Genomic DNA, 24,080 nt, shown 5'->3' with positions numbered 1-24,080 from the left:
ACCTGATTTCTATCATTTCTCTTACCCATTAACTAGACATTGCAACCCCTACTCTAAAGAGGAAATGCCGATGGGAAACCCGATCAAGGTTTTGATGGGGTTGAGGAGAAGGAAGGAATGAGGAAGCGAGCTAGCAAAGGAAAAAGGAATTTTTCATGCTGGGAATTTAAAAAGGGAAAGTAAGCGACAAATTACAAGACATTATTTCCTAAACGAGGCTCTTCAAACGCACCTGGAAAGACAGCAGGCACGATGACTTGTGCAATTTATAAATGCTAGGTAACTGTTAAATTGTTGTCCCGGTGAATGAATCCATGAGAAATCCAACATCTCCTGCCAAGGCTTTGGCACGTAGCTCCTATAACCGCGTCATTAAATGTTAATCATCTACCAAGGTCAGTGTTTGCGGATGAACAGCTACCATCCAGGAAGATCGCCGAAACGGAAAACGTGGAACAGAGCAGCTCTTGTAAAGACCCTGATCTCCAAAACTGGCTGATGCCAGATCACCTCCCACGACCCAGTGAAGATTCAAGCATGAGTCTTTCACCAGCCTGGACAGAGGATGGAGAAGAAAGACCCCTGAAGCAGAATCCTACAAGCCGCAGCCACTCGCACCTTTAAGGAAAAAACCTCACGGGCTGCAGAAAGTCATTGTAGACGTCCTGGAATCGCGGATTAAAGCAAGCCCCACCACCCACAGCATTGTCTCTTTCAGTTCATTAATTTGCCCCTGTTTCTTTTGTGCTATCTAAAGTAAACACAACTTGTTTCCAAATCCCTTTTTGCTACAAGCACCACGTCTGCCTGAAGGATTAGAAGGAGCACCCCACGGATTCAGCCGGGGCCAAAGGCTGTTCTTCAACACGCACAGACAACTGCGGAGGACCATGACTTCAGCGCTGGCCCGGGACGGCTGGAGCATGAGATCCCATTTACACAGAGGGGAAAAAGAACAATTTCTGACCAGCAAGCATACCAGGGGAAAAAAAACCCCACAGACACGTACATACACACAGAAGAGGTGAAGAGGAGGGAACCGGATGGTAAATTTAGGGCATTTGCAGCCCACAAAGAGGGGGAAGATGCTGCTTCTGCCACACCAACAACAGAGCCAAGCTGTAGGAGAAAAGCACCTGGCCCCAGAGCCCCAGCCCAGGCGCCCTCCACCCCTTCCCGTCCCTACGTTTATCTCCTCCCGCACCCATTACAGGACAGCCTACAGGCAAACAAAGTCCGTGTCGTAAGAATTTGTCTTTCACATTACGAACAGCCCTTCAGGCGCAACTTGTGTCTGTTGCTGCTTTCTCCATTGGCACCCAGACGCGGCGAATAAGAGCGGCAGCGTTTTACCCTTCCACCGGCAAAGCCACGGTTTGTTTCCGACGCGCGAACGTGCTCACAGCGCTCTTGAAAGGGGAAAACCTCCGAGAAGCAACAGGCGAGAGAGGTGTGCAAGGGCTCTGGCTCAGGGCTGTGGTTTCCCAACTGAAGCGTAATGCACCCCTGCTGACAGCAGGGCACGGGCAGATCCTGGGTTTTAAGGGATTTTTAACACCCAATTTAACGAGCACTTCCTCATTTAGGAGTTTTTAATAGAGTTCATGGTTGTTTAAGGCTGTTAGAGCTCCACAGGACTTCTTTTCAGAGGGAAAAGTCAAAAAGGAAGACAAAAGCCCACAGATCGGCAAACTGTACTGACTGTCTGCTTGTTCTGTATCAAATCCCTTATATTGAGATAAACAACTAACCTCAGTTGCCACGTTTTTCCCTATGTGGCATTTGGTATTCAGAACAAGTTTCAGGTTGCTACAAAACAAAATAAATGTGATAATTCTAAAACATACCAACCCTCAGCTACACTAACAGTGTTGTGTTTCCTTATAAAATGAGAGCTCATTTTCTCAGACCAAAAAAAATGACATCTAGAAATCTTCTATATGAGAACCACTAACATATAAAAGAATAATTATTACATATTAAAATGTGTGCCTTGGTCCGCAAAAAAACCCTCTTTCCGGATTAAGAGACAAGAAATTCACTATGTCCTCAGCAGAATAATCTTCATCTTACATCTAAGCTTCTTTTACCCGGTACCGTGAAATAAAACTCTATTATACTGTTCTTTTCAAGGAACGCAAAGAAGGAACACACATGCGGCACATGCTTTATTAAAAAAAAACAAAACACTTTTGTCTTTATTTTTGATCTTCAGTTGATCTCAGCTTTCTGAAACCCACAGGCAGAAGGGATTTCCTACATGAGAAGCATCTCATTATTATATTAATAAACCTTAAGTGCATACCATCCGTGTAAATGGAGAAGTCTATTTTCCATCACCTCGCACTTCTATTCATAGCCACACAAAGCAAAGATAGGGTGGATATGAGGCCCCACACGCCGCGTAAAACAATTACTCAGTGTTATGCACTTGCTCCAAACAGGCTTAAAAGAGCACCGCAGAATCAGGCCCCCGCGGCACCAAACGCCCCCAGTCTTTCCATCGCTACTCTCCGAAAGTCCTGGGAGAGTCACAGCGTGTAATTATATCTGTTCAATAAATAGACATCATCATATAGAGGGTATTAGTCAACTCAGGTCTACAAGAGTACATCCACCCTGCAGCAGGAGGGAAAAACAACCTCGCGAGCCTCCACCACCACCAACTCCTCACCTCCCCGCTACTCACGCCAAGGCGGGAGACGGCAGAAGAGCAAACCGAGAGCGCAGACCGCTCCAAGAGAAACCCCCACAGCAAACCGGAGAACGTCGGAGCGTTCTGTAAGATGTTCCTCGGAACAGTACCCAGAAGGGAGATTCACGCTGCGGTAAACTAGAGTTTATAGCTACCAAGAGTTATATGTGTGTTATAAACAGAAATTTATAGCTTTGTTCCCCGGTGGAGCTGAGGAAGTACTCCCAAGCTAAGTAGTGGCATTTAAATCATATTATTTCAAAACCAAAACACACACATTTTGACCATTGTAAAAGTTAGCAAGCAAAACCTTCAACTGAAATCTTTGATTCTGATCTCATTCTTCAGTAGCAACTTATTATCCTTCTAAAGAAATTAAAATGAAGCTCATTTTCCATTGCTAATTTGAAACATTCCCTAACCAGAAGTGCTCTGCACCTGCTAACATTTATTTTCAAGTCACTAAATTTACTCAGAATAGAAGCTAGCTAGAGTGGGAGATTAAAAATTTGTAAAAAAGCACCTTCTATTCATTGTATTTCCCCTTTCATTTCTGACTCAGCACAAACTACAGATGCAAACTGAAATCTGATTTAAAAAGCATAAAACCAGGCTTGCTTTAAACTTTTGTCCACAAAATATACATATGTATCTGCAAGATGTTACCAAGTTTCAGAATATTTACAGTGATACTTTTTACAGAACATGTTACATACAGTCAGTCCCCTCACATACTTCAAAATGTTTGATTGTCACAAACTGCAAACTTTCACCATCAACATTTCCGCCCACTTTTTTCTTCAGACGCAGAACTCCAAACTAGCACTTAGTTTCTCCACTGGCCATGGAAATGAGCTAAATAAGCCAAACGTAATTATGTAAAAACCGCCTCCGCAGCTGAGCAAGCAGCTACCTCCAGCAGAACACAGCTCCATGCCTCCACCTTTTTATCTCCTTATCTCTTGCTGGTGTTCTCCCCTCCCGGTCCAACTCCTTCCAAGTGTTTATTAAAAAAAATATAGTTCCTGCATACATGCAGTTGGTGATCTGATTTGTAATAGAGCTGATGGAAGTTATATTTATGCAGTGCATATCTGTCAACATGTGATTTAATTATTATTATTTTGTGTTCTCTACCATGACTGACTGCAGAGCAGAAATAAGATGAAAAGCTATCCAAAGAACTACAATTCTTTTTTTTTTTTTTTTCCGCCCCTTTTTCTGGAAAGGGCATATTGCTCTTTTGACTGACTGCTAAACCCAAAGTCTCTTCTTTTAAGATGTTCAAGTCAAGTAAGCATCTCAATTAACTTGAATTCTTTTTCCAGGCAGTTTCAAAAAGAAAAAGGGAAGTACAATTTTTGGTAGAAGCACAAGTACAGTACCATTTACTGTGGATTAAGTTAGGGCTTTTATTCAGTTCATAATTTCAATTTGAGCTCCAAGGTTAAATACATATTTCCTGTCAAGAAAAGCAGCTGCTTGGCTTGTTCGGTGCTTTGGAGTGTTAAACAAGCCCCGCATGTGCCTCATGAAACTTCCCAAGGAATCTGCCAGTCCAGAAAATTGATCCCTACGTGCACTACCAGCAGCTGTCGCAACAGACAACCTCCATGTTTTAACACAGACAAACTAAAAATTTACTGAAGATTGCTCAGCTGGACTCGTCCTTCCTTACTGCAGTGTCTACCAGACACCAAGTGTCATTTATCAAGTCACCCTTTCCATTGAAACCAACTCCCACCTGAATTCCCAGCCCCATGCCTCCCCTCTCCTCCTCCCGGGGCTGAAAACCCTTCTTGGCACAAGCCAGCTGGCAGAAAGATGCAGACTTGGACTCGATCAATACCTCTCAGGCACATTTACTGTCACTGTGACATGAATGTCTCCTCATCCCCACCCACACTACCTTCCAGCTAAGAAGAAAAAAAAAAAAAAAAAAGTAATATGTATTTTCTTCTTTGCTAAGCCCGGGAAGCGGCTGCGCCGGTTGCGTGGATCCGAAAACTCCCTGAAAGGCGAAGGCAGAGGGAGGAACGCAAACCTCCTCAGCACAGCCGGCAATCAAACGCGGAGATGTGCTTCCCTCGGAGGAAACCCACGGACGCAAGCTGACCCTTGATATCCAAACAGCTAAGGCAGCGAAGCGAGATGCAGAACTTCTGCGACGTTAACAACTCGGGCAAGTCTGCAGCGCTTGCGTTCTCTACGCTTAAATGTTTGGTTTATGCACCGAGGATTTTTCAAGTGACTTCAGAGTTTGGGTTTGCAGCAGAAGCGAATAAGATAGCCGTATGCCACAAAGCACGACGTGCAGCAAACGGCATTCCCACCATAACCCTCTAACAGCTCACCTACACCTCCTCGCACAGTAAATATCGAAAACAAAAAAACCGGAGTATGAGGAGACACTGAAAGGAAACAGCGTTTCTAACCATAGTTTAAAACACAACAGAAGTCTGGACAGATTTCTCAATGGAGGTTGTCGACAGCTCTACCAGTGCCACAGGCGTACTGCGATGCTGCTGCTCCGGGTGAGAGCCGTCAGGTGAGGTCACAGCGGTTGGCCGATTCCTTCCTGTCATTCAGAAAACACATCCTTTCAGCGAGTAAATGGTTTGTAAGCAAACACACCCAGAAGGCGCATTCCTCCTCCGGAAGGGATTCTATAGAGGTGACATCCTTCGCTTGCACGTTTGTCCTGTCACTGGCATTTCTTCACCGAACACCTTCTTTTACGTGCAACTTTCCAAAGTCGCATCCAAATGCTAAAACCACATTATCCCCTCAGTTTGCTTCTCTGCTCCCCTCTGGGTACATGGCAGCACCGCTGGTGAGGAATCCCACAGCCAAATTCTGCTGTCACATCCATCCGTGCTCTCTTATATCAAGGCCCCGGACTTGTAAAACTCAGTTTAACCCACGAGGCAGCCGACAGCAGAGAAGACCAGCAACGGGAGCTCACGCCGGAGCTCCGAGCGCGCCGCACAGCCCAGCCTAGCTTCCTTTCAGCTCTGCTGCTACAGTTGTGAGCAGGCACGCGTCCAGGCTGCTGGGACACGGCCTCCCCTTATGCACGGGCTCTTCAGGGCGCAGGCCAGCGTAGGGAGCACCTCAGGTATGGGACAAAGCCACTCGGGTCTACTCCCGCCACCCACGTCCAACTGGGCCACGCAAGACAAATCCATCCCGTGCTGCTCTGGCACAATGCTAAGGGAAAGCCCGCTAGGAAGACACCCAAATGAAATCCCTTCCCTGTGCCGTCTCAACAGTCCAATTTTTGACAAGCCACAGCTTGAAGCTGTACTCACGTTCTCCTTTTCATTCAGCTGATAACACTGCTACTCCTTACAGTAAAGCCTGGGGCTGTTCCACGTTACCACCAGCTTCCTCCTCTTGGTACTATAAGCTCAAGTCCAAGACGAGCTACGCTGGAGGCTGGGTGACAGTCTGGGGAACAAACAGACCAAAGCTGTTCTCAGCTCCAGCAAAGGCGGCTTCATTCATGGCACCAAACAGCTACGCAAGCCCAACTGAACGGGACTGAACTTGTCACGGGAGCGCCAATTTTGTCCCGTTCCATAGATTATTCTGTCCGTGTGAGCACAAGCATATCTATTTCAGACAGTGAGAGAGACACGCAGATTACACACCCACCAGCTCAACACTTACCCCTAAGACATTACGTTCAGTGACCCCCATGGAGCTCCCAGCAAGGCCAGCTGGAAGCGCCGGCAGAACTGCCTCGTACCACCATCCCGAGCACACCACCGCCTCCACGCAATACTCGCCAGCGAACACAGCTCCCACCAGTCCTACCAGAGGGATTAAACAGCAACACACGGACACAGATTACAGGCAGAACAGGCTTTTACTTTTCTTGTGATCTGAGATACAGTAGGGGGGGGAAAAAAAAAGTATTCATTAAGAAAATGATATAACGGATACAAGATTTCAACCTGCACCTCCCGAATGCCAACCCAGTGATTCAGAACGACCCTCCTCCCCAGCTCTGATAAACACAATTCTACCAGCAAAGCCAGGAGGCAAAAGCTCCCAATCTTCAGCTGTCAGACAGCTGCATCAATGTTTCACAAAGCACTAAGTATAACAAACAGAGCAAGGATCTCACAGGCGGCTCCTCAGATTTCATATTTTCTGAATACAGTGTTGATTCTGCAGCCGGGGAAACTGCAGGGACCGATGAAACGACGGCAGTGGCAGGTTTGCTCTTCCTGTCATCTTCCACTTCAGAACTGACCTCTCCGAGACAGCAGCCTTCTGCAAAGGTAGCACAAGCTCCGCAGCTCTGTCGCAGCCCCGTGCTGCCCACCCGCAAGTACTGACTGCCTTGAAATCACTCACACGCCACCTCTAGAGTTTGATTTCGACCAGGCTTAACCGAGCCAACTGCAGTACTGCTGTCGGGAGCAGCACAAAGCAGAGAATGAAACGAGTTCTATTAAAGGTTCTTTTCCATCTGTAATTTCCACGGTTGCCTGTCCAGTTCCTGCTTCCTCAGGGAAAAGAGTCACCCAAAGAAAGCCGTGAAGCTGCATTACAGAGGAAGAAGCGCCCAGCCCACAGGTTTGGTGCACTGCCTGTGATGTTTTCCCCATCCGAGTCAGAAACGACGTGGATTCAGTACCTGTTCCGAGATGGCCAGCTGAAGCCACAGAGCCTGTCCTTTGATCTATATTCAATTCCAAAGAGTAATCAAAAGTTGTTAGATTAGTGTGTATGAAATGGAAGAAATACCAAAATACTCACAGAAAAACAAACACAGGCCTGTTCCCATAACAAACATCACTGGGACAGGAAAGCAGGCGCATCTTCAGACACGACAATGAACGAGACACAGCAGAGGTCCTTGTTCCAAGTACGACAAGCTCAAGTCGTTCGAGTTTCACTTGATTATAAATGCCAGCTGTATACCTGCATCCGTTTTGGGGCTGCTCCGAGGTTTACTGCAGAGCAATCCTCTTGTACAGCTAATGAAAACTACTACAGTTACAGAAGTCATTTATTAATAAAAACACAATGATCTTACTAAATGCAGAGATAAAGACGAAATCAAAGATACTGGGAGTAAGTTCTTTAAACAGGAAGCATCTAACCTAGAATATCCCATAGGCTTTATGTACAAATGCTACAGCAAGATATTATCAAGACCCATGCATTTCAGATGCACAGCAGTAGTGAAAAAGCAGAGGAAAAAACCGCAGAACACCAAGAAACCACAAAAGGCAAGAAAACGTTGTGACTGACACGCCAGTAGTAATAGTGAGAGATGAAACCCCTCACTTGCTAACCCTTCAGCTCCGATACTGCCCTTACCGAGCTGCAGTGCTCGGCAGAAAGTGACCTGCCATACACTCCACTGAAGCTGGAATCAAGACAAACTTTCCAACTGCTGCTAAGACACTGATGCTCCACGGTGCATTATTAAGAGGAGCAAACACATCTCACCTGCTTCAGCTTCCTCCCGAGCCACCCACCGAAAACATTCGCCTCCAGCAAGTCCCCCTACATTCCCATCTTGGAGCAGAACAACTTCCAAGAGCCCGACTCCACATTCGAAGGCCGAAACAACCACCAGCCTGCAGTTATTTCCAAGATACCCAGCGGTTACGTGTCACGCACGCAGAGCACGCATCCAACTTTGCCGGAGAGCTCCAAGGGAAATAAAACCCCAGGCTTTCCCCAAAAGCTACCGCATGCTGCCTGCCAGCCTACGGTAACAAACCCCTGAGCCCGTGCGCTGCACGATCGGAGGCACGTACAGAAGCACTCCAGAAATGTAAGGTTGCTCAGCCGTTTCCTTTTAGCCCAGAGTAACCAAGCAAGGCAGACAAGCGTTACAGAGCAAAACACTCTTTATAAAATTGTTAAAAACGGTGATTCTCGTACAAAGTTATTCACAGATTCTGTACGTGCAAAGAGAAAGGCGATAAAAGAAAATACTTTGGGTTTTTAAAAAAGAGTCAGGGTACACAGTACTCGGCATAATCAGTTGAGAGGAAAAGGTGTTAAATTGTCGTCATTAATACCTTATTAATTCAGGGGAAAAAAACCACAGAACATACCCTGGCATTACAGCGACATTTTATAAAACATAACCTCCACCCCGCCTAGGACTGCACGTTTGCGATTCATAGGGCTTCCGAGAACCTTGAAATCTCTCGCATCTTTTCACACGCTGGACAAAGCAGCCCCGGTTAGAAGCAGGCAGAGCTGTGCTGAGAAGGAGAGTGGTTGGACTCAAAGACCCAGGGAGAATTTCTAACCCCTCCGAGGGCAATATTTATTTTGTTGCTGTTTTCCAGCAGGCTGAAGGCTCACAGCTCCATGACCTGCTATGAGATCAGCCATCCCAGTTGGAGGGGTGGCAAAAATCAGGAACTAGAGTCAAGTTCAACAGCACCTTCTCAAACACTTCCCCAGCATTAACACATTCAAGCTTACCTACCTCAAACAACAAGCCGTGGTAGACACAGGCACCTGTGGGACAAAAAGAAAAAAGCATAAAACAGATTAGAAGCAAGTAACACAAGCCCGCTCCCCAGCGAACCGGTGCCTTACAACCTGCTACGTAGCAGTACGCACAGCACTGAGCAGCCACCTCCGGCCACGTGCTCGCCAGCGACACGAGAAATGGGCAACCTGCGGGCCAGCGTCAGCGAGTCAAGAACTTGTGGCACAAACAAGGCAGAGACAAAAGGGGACAGCTGCCGAAATAACGTCACTGCCACAAAGGCTGTCCCTGATAAAATGGGAATTCTCACAATATACACGTAAGATGAAGCTCAGAATTGTATTTCAACTTTGAGCAATTGCCGGAGCTCTCACTGAAATAAAGGGAAGCCGCGGCTATTAAAGGGCAAAATACGGCCCTTAAAAACGTAAGGTTACACGGCACTTAAATTGCATGCTAAAGAGCAGCCTCTTCTCTGCGCTCCTATAAATCCCTCGACCGTTTACAGGAGAAACAAATAAGCACACGAATATACACATAAAAACACAATCACGGCCAGAAGAGCCGGCGTGACTTCCCACTCCTAAATCAGTCCTTCATGGGCAACGGGTCACGTCTCATCTAACGACAAGCTCACGGGACTTGTCCTGCTTCAGTCTTCCCAGTCCTCACCACTGACACTGCCGGCTGAGAGAAAGGTTCTCCAAGCAAGTGATAGAAATATACACCCATTCAAGCATACTTTCTATATTCTACTTCAATAAATCAAATAAGAGGTTAGAAAATAAAACCATGAATAAGTCGAATGACAGTTCTTTCATTGATTTTCTGGGAAACAGCCGTTCTCGAACAACTACGCATATCTGACTACTGAAAACGTGACAAGAATGTGAAATCAAAAGCAACCCAAGAAACTCAAAGATGAAAAGAAAAGAGAATGCGGGAAAAGCTGCCTCAGGGGACCACCCAGAGAACTAACAATTTCCTCATCGAAGAGCGGTGTTTCCCATAAAACGCACATTAGACAAATTTGTACAGAAAACCTTGGAGCTACACTGCTTCGAATCAAAAGCTCCTCCTTCGAGCCGGTGTTCGGCCCAGCTACAAGAGGCTGCAGAGGCACCATCAGGAATTATTTTCCCTTGCCGAGAAGATGAGCCACGAGAGCCCAATCGTGTTCCTCTCAAATTCAGCAGATACCTTTCTACTCATATTGACAGTAAACAAATCGAGCCCTACCCATCACACGCACAGACCGAGCACCAAAGAGGACTAACATGCTGCAACACCCGGCTTCACTCTCGCATCCGCATCGCCCCCCACGAACCGTATGGTTAACCACGTTTGACAAGCGAGCTCTGCACGTTCGTGCTGGTGCCAAGTTACTCAAATGCAACTAAGACTTAGACTCTCAGCAATTACCTGTTTGTTTATTTACTTGACTTTCATAGCAGTTTGCGTTTACAGTAAGAGAACCAACACAAACACTTGACCATACCTTGACTTCCTGTTACTGTATTGATTTTCAAATACCAATTACCTTCCTGCCCCCCACAGTTCTCTCCTCTTGGCAAAAGGAGATCATTTCAAGGTTCATCATCCAGCTGCACCTCAAAACTCAGTGAAAAACACAAGGTCGCATACTGTCAGGAAGCACGCGGAGAAAAACCAAAACAACTTAATACCAGTTAGTTAAGACCAGCACAAGTCAACTGGTTTACTCCTAAAAAAAAGGGCTGGCTGCCCTTCCTTTTTGGCTCACTAACAGCTATATTTCCTTAGAAGTACCAATGTAACAACCGTTTGACACCCTAAAACGTGAAATACGGTATCAGAGCTCCCACTGAGGATTTAAAAACCTTAGAGAAGGGGAAAATTATCAACAACGACAACAAAAGATCAGCATTTCCTACTTTTGCTTCAAGGGGCTGTAATTACATCCAGAGTACTTTGCGCCAGGCACTATAAACACATCGCGAAAGAGCAGTCACGTACCAAAGAGCTCATCACCGTGGCCCAGAGTAAGGACCAAGGCAGCAGGGCGAGAGCAGCTGCCTCAAACAGCCCAAGCAGGCAACACCGGGAGAGAGACGGACCTTCAAAAACGTCCCCCTCGGCTCTACAACCTACTTACTGCCTCCGCTGCGCTCTGTAGAGACAGGCTCACCCCGGCCCACGCAGGACTAAAACCCAAACACAGAAAGTCTGATTCTTCCTCTCCGTTAAAGCAAAGGCATTTTCGCTCCATCACAAATTACTAAAGGCAATAGTAGGATATAGCCCATCTTTACAGGACTAGGAAAACCCTTAGTTAAAAATACCTTCTAGCTCTTTTTCACTCCCAATTTTGAGCGAGCCCAAGGCACGGCATGACGTACGTTAAGCAACATCGCTCTTTGTTATAGTTCCCTGGCTTTGCATGCAACTCCAAGGCACAGATGTGATTAACGACTGCAGGCAGAGCTCACCTGAAGGGGTTTCCTCAAATGATCATAATGCCTTTCACATGCAGAAGAAGATTTGGAAGAACCCCTCAAACTTTTTGCCTTCAGATTTTTGTGCTGGGCATCTTGGCTGCGGGAGGTTGGCAGGGAAGTTTAAGGGTTTGGGTCTTTTTTTGGGGGGGGGGGGTTTATTTGTTAGAAGTTAAGTCTCTCAGAGTACTGCCTAACAAGTTAATACCCCAAATTCTTATCTAACAATTCCTCAACTCACGCACGTATATGGCTATTTTTAACTACTGTTATTCACTAAGACAACTATATCAAATGGGAATCAGAGCACTGCGGTGGGAGCAGTACTCGGGGAGTCTGCCGCTTGGGAAACCAACCACCTACAGTCGCACGGTCAAAGGAAAAGCTGGGAAAACAACCTGAGCGCACGAGTGCGGCCACACTAACTTAAAACGTCGGTCACTCTACTGTTTGACAGCATCGTAACATCATAACCTTGTGCTTCTCACCAGCCTGTGCAGAACACTTTTCTAACGATGGAAGACACGGCCGCTCGATGCCTGTACAGCACCCACGCACCACTGCCTGCTCCCCGCAGCTTTACCACCGCTGCCCAGGCTGGCAGACCACAAGCGCACCCCACAGCGATTCCCAGTCCCCTGGGCAAGCGGCTTTGCCCTCCCCACCGCCACCAACACCCGAGGGGGAGGGAAAGCCCCGCGGAACCCAGCCCGACCGGCGGCACCCCCGGGCCACACTCCCGTCTCTCCCCCCGCTCCCCGTACGCTCGAAGCGGGACACGCTCCTCCATCCCCGGCGCTTCACAGCCGCCAGCCCTCAGCCGTTTGCGGGCACCCCACCACCAGCACCGAGCGGGAAGAGCCGGGGGGCCGGGAGCGGCCGGGCACGGCTTCGGCTTCGCCCCGGTTCCCCTCGCCCCGCCTGCAGAGAGGCTGCCAAAATGGCGGGAGGCAGACCCCCGCCCGGGCCGGGGGGAAGGAGAAGGGAGGGAAAGCTGCCCCAAATTCCCCGGGAGAGGGTGACTTCTCCTCAGCAAGGGAGCTCAGCTTGTCCCTAGGGCACCAACCGCCCGCGGGACGGGGACGGAGTCCGGCGCGACGACTCACCTGAGGCGGCGGTGGCGGCGGCCAGCACCGCGCTGAGGAGACACAACGTCGCCCAGGCGGCGGCCGGGGCGCCCATGGCCCCTCCGCGCTGCCCCTCCGCCTCCGGCGGCTGCAGGGGAAGAGAAGGAGAGCCGCCGCGTCGGGCGGGCGGCCGTGGGGACAGAGGGGAAGGAGGGTGGCCCCGCCGCCCCCTCGGCATTTGCCGGGGCAGCGTCTCGGCCCCCGCCCCGCCGCCAAACTTTCCCCGCAGACAAAGCGGCGGCGGTCCCGCAAGAAATGCGCTGGAACCCGCCCAGCCCTCCGCCCCGCCCGGCCCCGCCTCGGGCAGCGCTTTCCTCCTCCTCCTCCTCCTCCCCTGGCACCTTTCACACGGCGCGGGGTGGGGGCGAAAAACGAACCCAGGGCCGGTACCGGCAGCGCCCAGCCCCGGCTGTACCCTTCAGGTGGGGGCGAGGGGAGCCCAGCCTCTCCTCCTCCTCCTCCTCAGCTGCTACCTGGTGAAGTAACAGCCCGCGGAAAAGCTGCAACCCGTCCTGGCTGCAGCACGACCAGCGGCTGCGGCGGTGGTTTGTCCTACGCTGAGGCAAAGCCAACGCGTCTGATGTTGGCAAGGGTTGGAGGAATGGACCCCGGGAGGTGGCAGGGGCTCGGGCCCGGTCCCAAATGGATGGGCTGGAAGGGAGAAGGCAGGGGCTGGAGGGAGGGTGAAGCTTTTCCTTAGGTATGTTTGGATCGGGCTTCTGTTAGCAGGATTAAAAGATCAAAGCAGCAGGAGCTGCTTAGTGAAAGAACTGGGTTCTTGTCACATGGCTCCCCACTGAAACTATCTTCCCCTTTCTTCCTTCAATTGCAGTTCCTTCCCTCCCTGCCCCTTATAGACATTTCCTCTGTCAAGGAAGACTCAAACATGAGCCATCACCCATCCAGCACTCCAACTACAAAAAACTACCCACACCCTACACAAAACCTGAGTCCAACTGTTCCTGTTAGGAAGTTTCTAATGACTGCCCCAGAACCAGGATCTGCTGCAAGAAGGACAATCTCCTCTGTCACACCTCCAGCCCCGCACACTCAACAGGAGGTACTGGAGCCACCTTGCCCCAGCGCTTCTGCAGTATGAACATCGGGTTCCTCGAAGTCAGGGGATGAAGACAACCGGCCAGATGTATTTAAGTCACAATCGTTCAATTGCTACATCCAAAAGCCTAAAACAGAACTGGAAAAATGATCCTAATTTTTTTGAACAAAATATATGTATTTTTAGAGCTAATTTCCATGTCCCTGCTTCACAGCAGTACCCCAGTTACCACCTAGCAGCCCGTCAGCGGTACCTGGCCCGACTGCCGCAGCCCTCTGCTCCCGCTTGCTTTAAACAAAGCCTGTCTGATTAAATGCAACTACGCCAGCTAAATGTAATAGTAATTCCTCACGGTAATTCAATCTGTTCAATTTTGATTCACTTTCTAATGAACACTACCATCTTGAACTCAGAGTTGGAGGTAATTTTTTTTTTTTTCCCCAGGATTGTATGCCATTAATTACCGTACCGTAATTCCAACAAGAAATGTGGGAAGTGAAATGTACAGCGTGGCACCGATCCAAGATTCAAACAGCAATTTGCATGATGAGTTTCTCCGTGCTTTATTGCATTTTTACTCATTAGCTATTAGCGAGAGGTACTTTTAATAAAAATAGGAGCAGAGACACATAATAACTACCACAGCACATGCAAACACTAACCAAATATTTCATGTTGACTTGAAATACAGGGGAAATTATGAAAGGAATTAATACCCAGGCCCTAATTCCCTTCGAATTATTCAAGTGAAATTCAGGACAACTTGAGCAAACTCAAAGGAGCACTAGCAAGGCAAAACAGGTGGAAAATAGTAAGAAGAGCCAGGCACATACAGGGCTCGTTAACTTAATAGATGTGTAAAGTCCAAGAGATGCCTACCACATAGAGACACTTACACCAAGGCGCACGTTCAACAAAGCAGCGACTCAGTGGAACATTTCTGGTTGCTTCCTGTCCTCACTTTGTCAACTACTGGTAAAACCAAGGCAACCACAGACAACGCTGCCAATATTTTCTTGCCTCATGCACGGCTCCCTTCAAATTACCGCTGCAAAGCGGTCTGGCTCTTAGCTTTGGATCTTCTGAAGACATGCAGAAACACAGCCTCTGACACCTGGGTGTTTCAGGCACCGCAGGAGAAAAGCTCCAAGAGACAGCATGATCTAGTCAGAGAAGGTATTTTTTGATTGTCACCAGTCCGCATAACAGTTGAAACAAAGATTTATCACCGCCAGCGTTCTCGGTGAGATCGCGATTCTTACCAATGCAGTAACACCAGCAAGATTGGCCCTTCCCTGCGAGTACGCTAGGCGGAGAGAGACAGGAGTAAGCCATGATTAAGGAATGGCAACTGTGCTTGGGAGATCAGTTTCGACACTGTTTGTTCCACGTGTATTTTACACTCCGTTGCATGCTGGGCTGTTCCCTTCTCCCTCCACCCTTTTCTTCAGAGGGAGGATGCGTGTACAGAGGGAAGCCACTAAGCAAATTGCCCACCTGCACATTTTTTTTGCCTAATTTATGTTGCTGTCCATCTTTCAGTTACTATTCTCCATGTTTTTACTATTTGTTTCCCTTGTTCAGCTGCAGCCTCCCCCTCCCTGTTTCTCCTGCCTTCCTTTCTGCTGTTCTGAGCTTGGTTCTCCTTCCCTCTTCCTTCACTCCCCATCTCCAGAGTACAGACCTGCTCACCATTCCCATGCCACCACCTTGCTCTTAATTCACGGGATCCCTGAGGGAATCCGTTCCTGCCAAAGCTATTTCAGACCGTAACGCAAATCCTGCTGCAACAGAGGAGAATAGCAAAGGCTGAAGTCAATTCCTTCTCGCCTCACCAGCGTACCCACACAGAGAAGCACAACACTGCTCTGTCACAATTCGCTCCATTCTGGTCTCATCAGACCTGAAAAAGTCCATTTTCTATCATGTGGAAAGAACAGGTATTTCGCCACTATCTGTCAAGGCAGGTGGGTTACAGGTTTCACATCGTTTGAGATGGCCCTAAAAGTATCTTGTAGTAATATCAATGCTCTGCCAAAGAAGCTGTTAAAGCCAGAAGAACCAAAGATCCATAAGTCACATTATTTTGGAAATTTACCCATTCCACGACATGAATGAAGAGCTTTTCCCTCTGGAAAAGAAAATAGGCATTTGAAAGAAAACATTTCTCAAGTTTTGCACCAAGGCCTCCCGCACCGTTTCAGAAATTCGAAAGTTTGTCTTGTGCCTCAGATCCTTTTTTTAAACTCCTAATTCAATATAAAACCAGCATTACTGTCTTCAGTCCATTTACAGGTTAACAGCAAAAGAAATTACAGAATAAGCTCCATAACGTCTAGAGAAATACGAGACTGTTCTACGGCTGAAAGCTAGATGGGTGCATCTTGGTAAGCAATGACCCCACTGTGAGTTCCAGCCATGTATCTCAGAACTAGCGGCACAAAAAGTCACCGGGGTTGTAGGAATAAACCATTTTTAACCATCCTGTTCTCGAAACTCTAAGCAGAGGTCGATTTTCTGCGCATCGGTGTTAAGGATCTGTTTCTCAGTTTGGCATGCAAGTCCCTGGTTGGAGTGATTCGAGCCAGACATAACTCCTGTTCGGTGAAAGCTGGGCACGTGCTGGCACAGATCTACACAGACTAGCTGAAGAAACATTTTCCTGGAAAGGATCTGTCTCATTCCAGCTCCACTGGCTGAGGTCTCTTCTCAGGATCTTCTGAATTTCTCGGCATTTAGCCCACATGGTCCATACTCAGAAACCTGTGGGTTAAGCCTTCCAAAGAAGATTGCACCCTTCCTATAGGAACCTGTCAAACAGAGGTAGACTCAGCTGTAGTCCTGTGCTCATATCAAGCCAGCTACTTTCTGGGACAATTAGTTAAACCTGACCAGTAGACAATTATGAAATGGATTTTTCTGGGAATTCCCCACTTGCAGAATCCCTGACAGTTCTGTTCTTACAGTTAAACATTCGTCCAAGTTTTACCTGATGTAAATATGCACTTCTTTAAACCTGCTAAATTACAGAAATCAGTTATGTAATTTTTTTTTTTTTTTGTATTAATTACATTTCATCACTTGGAACGTCTAACTTGTGGTCACACTGGTTGTGACTCTTCCGTGGGGGAAAAAAAAAAAAATGTAAACGGGAGGCCAGAATCTTCTCTCTGTACAGCTGCTCCTCTCTTGTTAACATTTCCAGCCTGGCCTGTGAGCAGAATTTTGCCTCAGGTTTGGTGAGGGTTTTTGGGGGGTTTGTTTTCGTTTGGGTTTGGTGGTTTTTTCAGTTTTGAGGTTTTTTTGGGGTTTGGGTTTTTTTTTTTCCTCTCATTCTGGGGCTATTTCTGCTTTGTCTTCTTTAAGAATAACCTCATCTGTTGAAGTCCAGGGAATGGTATAACAAACCGACCTTCGTCAATGAGTAACAGTATATGTGCTGTGCTTGCACTGACCAGAGCTTTTAGCATCTCTGGGAGGGGGGGGAAACAAAACAAACAAACAAACAGATTGCTTTCTTCATAGAGAAAACTGAGAGTAAAGGAAGCAATAGCTACAGGTACAAGCTACCCACAAACAACAAAATTCCACTATACCTTCTTCCCTTCCCTGGAGTGAAAAAGTGCACAGCAGATGCAAGTCTCCCAATCAGTATTAAATAACAAAACCAATTCATCTTTGATAAGAGTGCTTTGCTGAATTCCAAGCAGCAAACCCTGTCAAAGTTGACTGAAAATCTCTACCGGTGGATGTTTTGCTTGGCACAGGACAATCATGTGCCAGAGGCTGCAACCGTGCCATACGTAATTCACAGTTCTCGCATGAAAAGTAAACAAATGCCGTATAAAGTGGCACAAGGTTTTTGGGAGAGGACTTAACGCTCATTCCCTAACGTGTCGAGACACTGTCATTGACTGAAAGCTTGCCTTGACTTTAATGCGTTCGTGGTTGTTTATAGATGGTATTGTATTACCCGGAAGGATGAGGGATTTATTTCTTTAATTTAAAAAAGAAAGGATTTTGCTTATCTCAATGTGAGATCAAGCACCCAATGGGTTTTATCTGGCCAAAGAGAAAACAACTTCCTTTCGTAACACTCGGATGCTGCGATAAGGCTAGGAGATTAAGTTCTCTCTCATGCCGCATGAAGCCCGATACACCCTAGCCATCTTTGACTATCACGTATTGTATTTCAGTCAGTCTTTTGGCAGAGGAAGAAAAACTGCTTTATTTACCAATACATGTATTTGGAGAGGACAGATGTGTGTTTAACATGATGCCTTTAAGTTACTCTTCCAGGATTATTAATTTGAAATAATTGGTCAATCTCCCTCAGAAACACGAAAATATACTTTTAAAATACCTTAACCTCTGTAACTCAGTACACACATACACTAAGACACAATGCCTGTCCTCGATTTTAGTTTCAAGTTCTCCAACTTGCTAGGTAGCCCTTAGAATAGTTTTTTTACCAAGGATTTGGAAAGGAAATGACAGTTTGAAGGCCACTCTGATACACTTGAAGAAGAGTGTGCATTTCAGAGTTTGGAAGCTCCACATCCGGTAGACGTTTCAGCCCTCCACATAACGCCCAAGACCACAAATCACTGCTGAAATAAAGGGAATTTGAATTTTTCCCCCAACGTCTCTGCACACAGGCAAGGAATAAGCCAATGCAGATGTGCGCTCATACACGCTACGCAGCGTGCATAGACGTGGTCTTAAGTTTTGGGGAAGCTTACGATTGACCGTGCTCACGCCGCGCAGCTTTCCAGCACGACTTCTGAAGTACAAAGGCTGCCAGCAGCACGCTGGTAGTAAATCCAGCAGGCACTCTCCAGAACCTCAGAAATAGTAGAAGTCTTGGTACTACATGGCACATGCGTATACCGAGCTTCAACTAAGATGATGTTCTTCTGTCTCACCCTCCCAGTTCCCCAAATCCACCCCTCATCCCCAACAAACCTTGGGAGCTGAAAGCAGGTGTGTTTGGGAAAGCCCCGTTACAGGAACTGGGCTTACAATGCCTCAAAGTCCCTCACGTAAACCTTTATTTTTCACAGGGCGCCTCTAGCATAAGATTACCATCTACCTTGTTAGCATGCCTTCTTTTCTAAAAGCTTTGAATAGCAGCTAGCCTGTGTACAGGTCACTCCCAGATTTGTCTTCTCATAACCAATTTTACTCATGCTGGGAAACTAAATCTACCAGTCTCTGTACAAGAGGCATCTCAAAGAAAGAAGTTTTTCCTTACTTATTTCCGTCCCAGTCGTTTTTTCTCCTACTGACTCGGAGTCCACGCTGCGAGCAACGTAGTCACAGGACTCCTCCTGCTGGCAAACACCTTTACAACTCCAGTTGCAAAGGGATACCAACAGCACAGGTTTCTTATATAAAAATGTCCACTAGAAACACGTACAGAAAAGATATGCTACCCGGCTGAAGATCACACCAAAGCTTCAAGTGTCACAGTCCCCGACGCATACCAACCTAGCTCTGCCAGTGCCCAAAACAATACGGCATTGCGTAGCCACCACGTGCAGTAATAGTTTATCTTCAGCCAGCGTTTCCCAGTATCTGGCAATTGGGGAAGACTGGGTTTTCCCCCTTGTTTTCCAAGTAGTCTTGAAGCTAAAGAGCTTAATGTTTCACTTAAAGGATCTGACTAAAAAATTCAATACTCTTCCGATTCCTTTCACATTTTTCACAGGCAGTTTTAGCAGAAAGCCTGATCTTTGTACTCAAAACCTTCACAAACAAGCATTTGACTTTGCTAAATGGTAGAACGCTATCCGCTAAGGGAAAAGGTAACCCTAAAACCAAGCAGCTTACATCAAAGGCCACCGATCAAAGACAGCCCTAAACCTTACAAGTCCATGAGCGCAGCCGAACACGGTCTCCCACGAAGCCTCCTCCTCTCAGCAGGATGGTATTACGAACCCCTGATGGACCAATTCCCATGCTGCTTATCCTCATGCCACAAAAAGCTTGTTTTCTAAGACCAGCGATCGGAAGTAAGGACGCCATTCTCCTCCCAAACCAGCTTTCCACCCGAACAACATAGTGCTCCCCTCGAGACTAAAACTACTCGCACGTGTACTGAAGGCTAGCCCTGCAAGGTACAGCCATCAAGAACTCCCTCTTGACCTAGTTGTGGGATGAAGCCCCTAGTCTCCTGCAAGCTCAAGTACTGACAAAAGTGACTACGTGTAAAACAACAACATTTATCCCTAACACTATTTTTAAACAGGCGTAACAGCTTTCCCCCCCTACACTCCCATCCTATTTCAGTCAATGCAAGTTTTACCAGACAGAATTTCAGCCACGGTATCAGCTTCACCCAAAGTTTGGAGGCTGACAATACCAATGGTACCGCAGAACTTGAACGTAATCATTCATAACGCCCGGCTCAGCATTTAGAAACATCTTACCCCTTCTAGGCACAGTTAGATTTTTTAAACCAACTTTGTCCGTAACAGGGTCGGGATGGGCTTTGTGCTTAGCCCAGCTCTTTGCGAGCAGTTTTATATGCTTCAAATGAAGCGCTTGGCCCAACATCTCAGACTAGCCTGACTTTTGGAGCAGAGGCAGAGAGCAGAACTTGGCAGCTCTGTCCCGGGGAAAATTAACACGGGAGTGTCTACAGCCGACAATTTAAATTCAGGACGTGTACAAAGCTGATTTTACTTGACATTTCCAAGACTATGCTCAGCTACAGCACAGCAACAACTGTGGGACTAGCGCTAATTCTCACCGCTAGCACCCTGGAAAACCCCCAGCAGGTGCCGAGAGACAAGTCTTGCCTGCATCTGTTTTGAACGTGGCATTTGTAACATCCCTGTCCTGCTCTTCTAACTTTACCTCTGTGCCATAATTTATAGCAAAAGCCCCACGAACTCAGTTTGACCCATACAGATTCAAAGTTTTTTTGGAGTACAATTAATTCCCATAGAAGTCCAGGTTTAGGCTGAGCGTCAGCCTAAACCCTTCATTTCCCACAACTGCATGCGTGCCTCCATGGCAATTTCTTCCTTGTTTGGGCAAATGTTTCTGTAGACACTAACTGCGAATCCGAGCTCGCTGCCTGCTCCTCCTTAGTTAAACTAACAGCAGTTTCACATCAGACAATTTTAAAAGCAATCATACATCATCTGCATCGCTAGATGTATTGCGGCACTCCCTTTTTTCCAAAAGGAACATCCGTGACCTTTTTCAATACTCGTAAATAGCGGGGATTCCAAGGCCCACACATCAACTCCTGCTTTCTTACCATCAGTAAGAGCAGACTTTTAGCAGCAAAGAGCCTGTGCCCTCACGTGCCATAACTCAATACTTCCCCGAGAAATCTTTTCGGTTGAAATGAAGCTGCCAACCAAATTCAGCTAACTTGGATTGTGCCGCTAAAAATTAGACAGGAGACAAGGAAGGGTAAACGCACTGAAAAAGGAACCAAGAGTATGCACAAAGAGTTTGCCTAGAGTACCTTTCACTACGGAGTAAATTACTTGAAATACGTTTCTACTTACGGCAGGTGACATGACACAAAAGCAGCTAGCACGGACTAGTTCATGCTCGGTAACATTCTTTGTCACTTCGCCACGTAATTGGGTAACCACTTTGTGGGCTACTGCCGTTTTGCTTTTGATAGAAGATCTGGGCTCTGTTTACCTACCAAAGGAGTATGAAGCACTCATTAACAGAAACTCTGGTAAAAAGAGTGCCACGTAGCATACAGGACTTGCAAGAACTTCACATTCAGGACATAACCTATTAATATGCCGCTCTAATTAATCAGAAACAGCTAAAGCATTACGAGCCCGTGCTTTGCAATAAGTACATTGGTATTAATTTCTAGAAGCCCGCCATGCCATTTTAGGTAGCCTTGCTGTAACAATTAAACTGGTTTCTAAAGCGTATTGGCACAAAACCCACGTGTATAACAATTCCCGCTCCGTAGGTTTTGGGAGTAAGCTTATTAAAGGGGGAATCATCTCGTGTTCTCTTCCTCCCTTTCATCTCTCCGGCACATCAATCGAGCATTTCAGGATAAAAATCACAATACACTCAACAGCTTGTATAATACCATTTCAGTATTACACACACCAGGGGCGTTATCACTTTATCAATTAGTAGCGTACTCACACGTACTCACAACTGCAGGATTCCACCTGAACAAATCCAGCTGAACATTTGCTAAGTTCAGGACCTACTTTTTTGGCTCACCTGACTTCTCATCTCTCAATTTCTCAAAGTATAGTTTTCTGCAGGAACATTTATTATTCCACGCTTTTATTCTTTAAAAGTACACTCGGTCGTCTGAGAGCTTATGATTTAAGTTCATCTGTACATTTACACTTAAGCGTCACTTTTTTTAAAAGCCACACATCTCCAACAAGACAAGTCTACCTTTTTCCATAATAGATAGTATAGTATTTGAAAAAAGCCAAGAAAAAAAAAATAGAGACCAAGAAACATATGCAAATGATATCATAAGCCTTGCTTTTCTGCACTAACAGGTAACTTACCTTCACAGTGCTCCTTTCAGGTTGCAAACAGCACATAACTATTATAATACCTCATAATAATCCTTGTTTATTTAACTCATCACTAATAAAAGCACTCTTTGCTTACATACGGACGCAAAAGGTTATTTGCAGGGTGAAACAATGTTCCTGCAAAGCAGTATCCTACCTTTTGCTAAGATTCAGAGTGTTCATCAACCCCTCGTGATCCATTTGAGATGCACCTGAGCTGAGAGCCAGGTCCTCAAAACAAAGCCCACCCCCATGGCTTGATCTCTTCCCTTCTCACAAGCACGCGCCCTCCGCACAAACTCCAAGTAGAAAAAGGCTACAGCAGAAGTGATGTACTGGCAGAGGATGCTGTACTTGAGCTAATGAAGCTAGACATATTGCAGATGAGGAGCTTATGCAACATGATTTTTTTTTTTTCTCCCCATTAAAAAAAAAAAACCATAAAACTTGTCATAAGTAATCAAGCCTTTTGCTGCAGACTAAGTTGTCGCCCCATTCTTTGTTGACTTACCAGTACACAACCATCAGTGATCAGTACTATCAAGTTACTCAAAGCACAGGGTGTGTGTGTGGGGGGGAAAACCACACAACTTCAAAGCACTTTTAAAAAAAAAAAAAAAGAAAAACCCACCTCTGTTTCTTCTTGATTACCTACCCTCAGCTATCTTCTGAAACTTGCCTGGTGCTCCAGACCAGAAATTAATAGACATCAGCATCAGGGAGCTGAAAAAGCTTTAGTCTACAACTTCAGCTTCTGCAGAACAGAGGAAGGAGGAGAAAAGGAGAGAAAAAAAACCCCAAACCCACAACATAATCTATTCTAAAGATACTTACAAATGACTACCGTTACCAGCCTCCTCATCACCAACTCCTGATCTAACAAGATTTGGACCAAATGGGATATTTAGGGCAGTTAACATCACTGAACGCATTGCACAATATTTTTGCCAGTCACATCGACTCTTCACTTTGAAGAGCAACAGATTTAGTTATCTTCTTCCTACTAGGCATATGAGCACAGCCCATAGTAAAGAAAGATGTGTTTAGATGCCTCTTCAAGTGCACTGGCATTGCTTTTTCCCCATCCTACCCAGAAGTCAGTGTGAAGCCTTCCTTGACCCCAAAAAGAATTTTCTGATCAGATTCTGAGCAGAGCCCCTCACATAATCAAAAATACACAGCGGGGCGTAACGCTCATCTGTCTAGCACCCTGAGCGACAGCAGCCAAATGCTGCTGATGGGAGGTACAACAATTCTTATGCAGACAGATAAGAGTAACCTCTGCAAAAAATGAGCCTTGCCTCCAATAATAGGAATGATTTCAAGGCCCAAACACAAAGCACCCTTCCAGATTTGGATAAGCTCATCCCTTTCGTAAACAGCCGATCCTTTTTGGAACCATCCTACATCTTAGGGTGCAATTCTGCTGAGCTAAGTTTAGCAACGAAGTACAAAAAAATATCCACTGAGAACTCAGGATTCTCCTAACACCTCTCCAGAAAGGAACAAGAATGCCACCTGCTGGAAACAACGTGGAAAAACCTGGGAAATAAATTCAGCAAAGCAAAAAAACCAACCTATTTTTAAACAGCCATTTAAAAGATGCATGGATATTTATGCTGGTCTCCAGTTATATTTAAGAACGATGCTGGAGGAAAACAGAGTAGGCAAAGTAAGGAGTGACAGCAGTCGCCACAGGCTGAATTGAATCCGGTAGA

General features: G+C 46.4%; 1 protein-coding gene across 4 annotated transcripts in view; it reads right to left on the bottom strand.

Moving 5' to 3' along the window:
• The window catches only part of FRAS1 (Fraser extracellular matrix complex subunit 1), a 160,062-nt gene extending 147,024 nt beyond the window's left edge, over window positions 1–13,038 (bottom strand). For all 4 annotated transcript variants that reach the window (XR_012835140.1, XM_075750918.1, XM_075750920.1 and 1 more), the window contains exons 1-2: window positions 12,751–13,038; window positions 9,165–9,196 (exon numbers count right to left, since the gene is read on the bottom strand). Coding sequence is in view for 3 of the 4 variants with exons in the window: in XM_075750918.1 (XP_075607033.1) it covers window positions 9,165–9,196; window positions 12,751–12,949 (231 nt within the window). In the remaining variant the exon portion in view is untranslated. The remainder of the gene's footprint in view (window positions 1–9,164; window positions 9,197–12,750) is intronic.
• Window positions 13,039–24,080: the final 11,042 nt, after the last annotated feature.

Source organism: Balearica regulorum, chromosome 4 (assembly GCF_011004875.1).
Source record: "Balearica regulorum gibbericeps isolate bBalReg1 chromosome 4, bBalReg1.pri, whole genome shotgun sequence".
Taxonomy (NCBI): domain Eukaryota; kingdom Metazoa; phylum Chordata; class Aves; order Gruiformes; family Gruidae; genus Balearica; species Balearica regulorum.
Note: the sequence above shows the minus strand (reverse complement) of the source record. Positions and strands in the feature narration are given on the sequence as shown.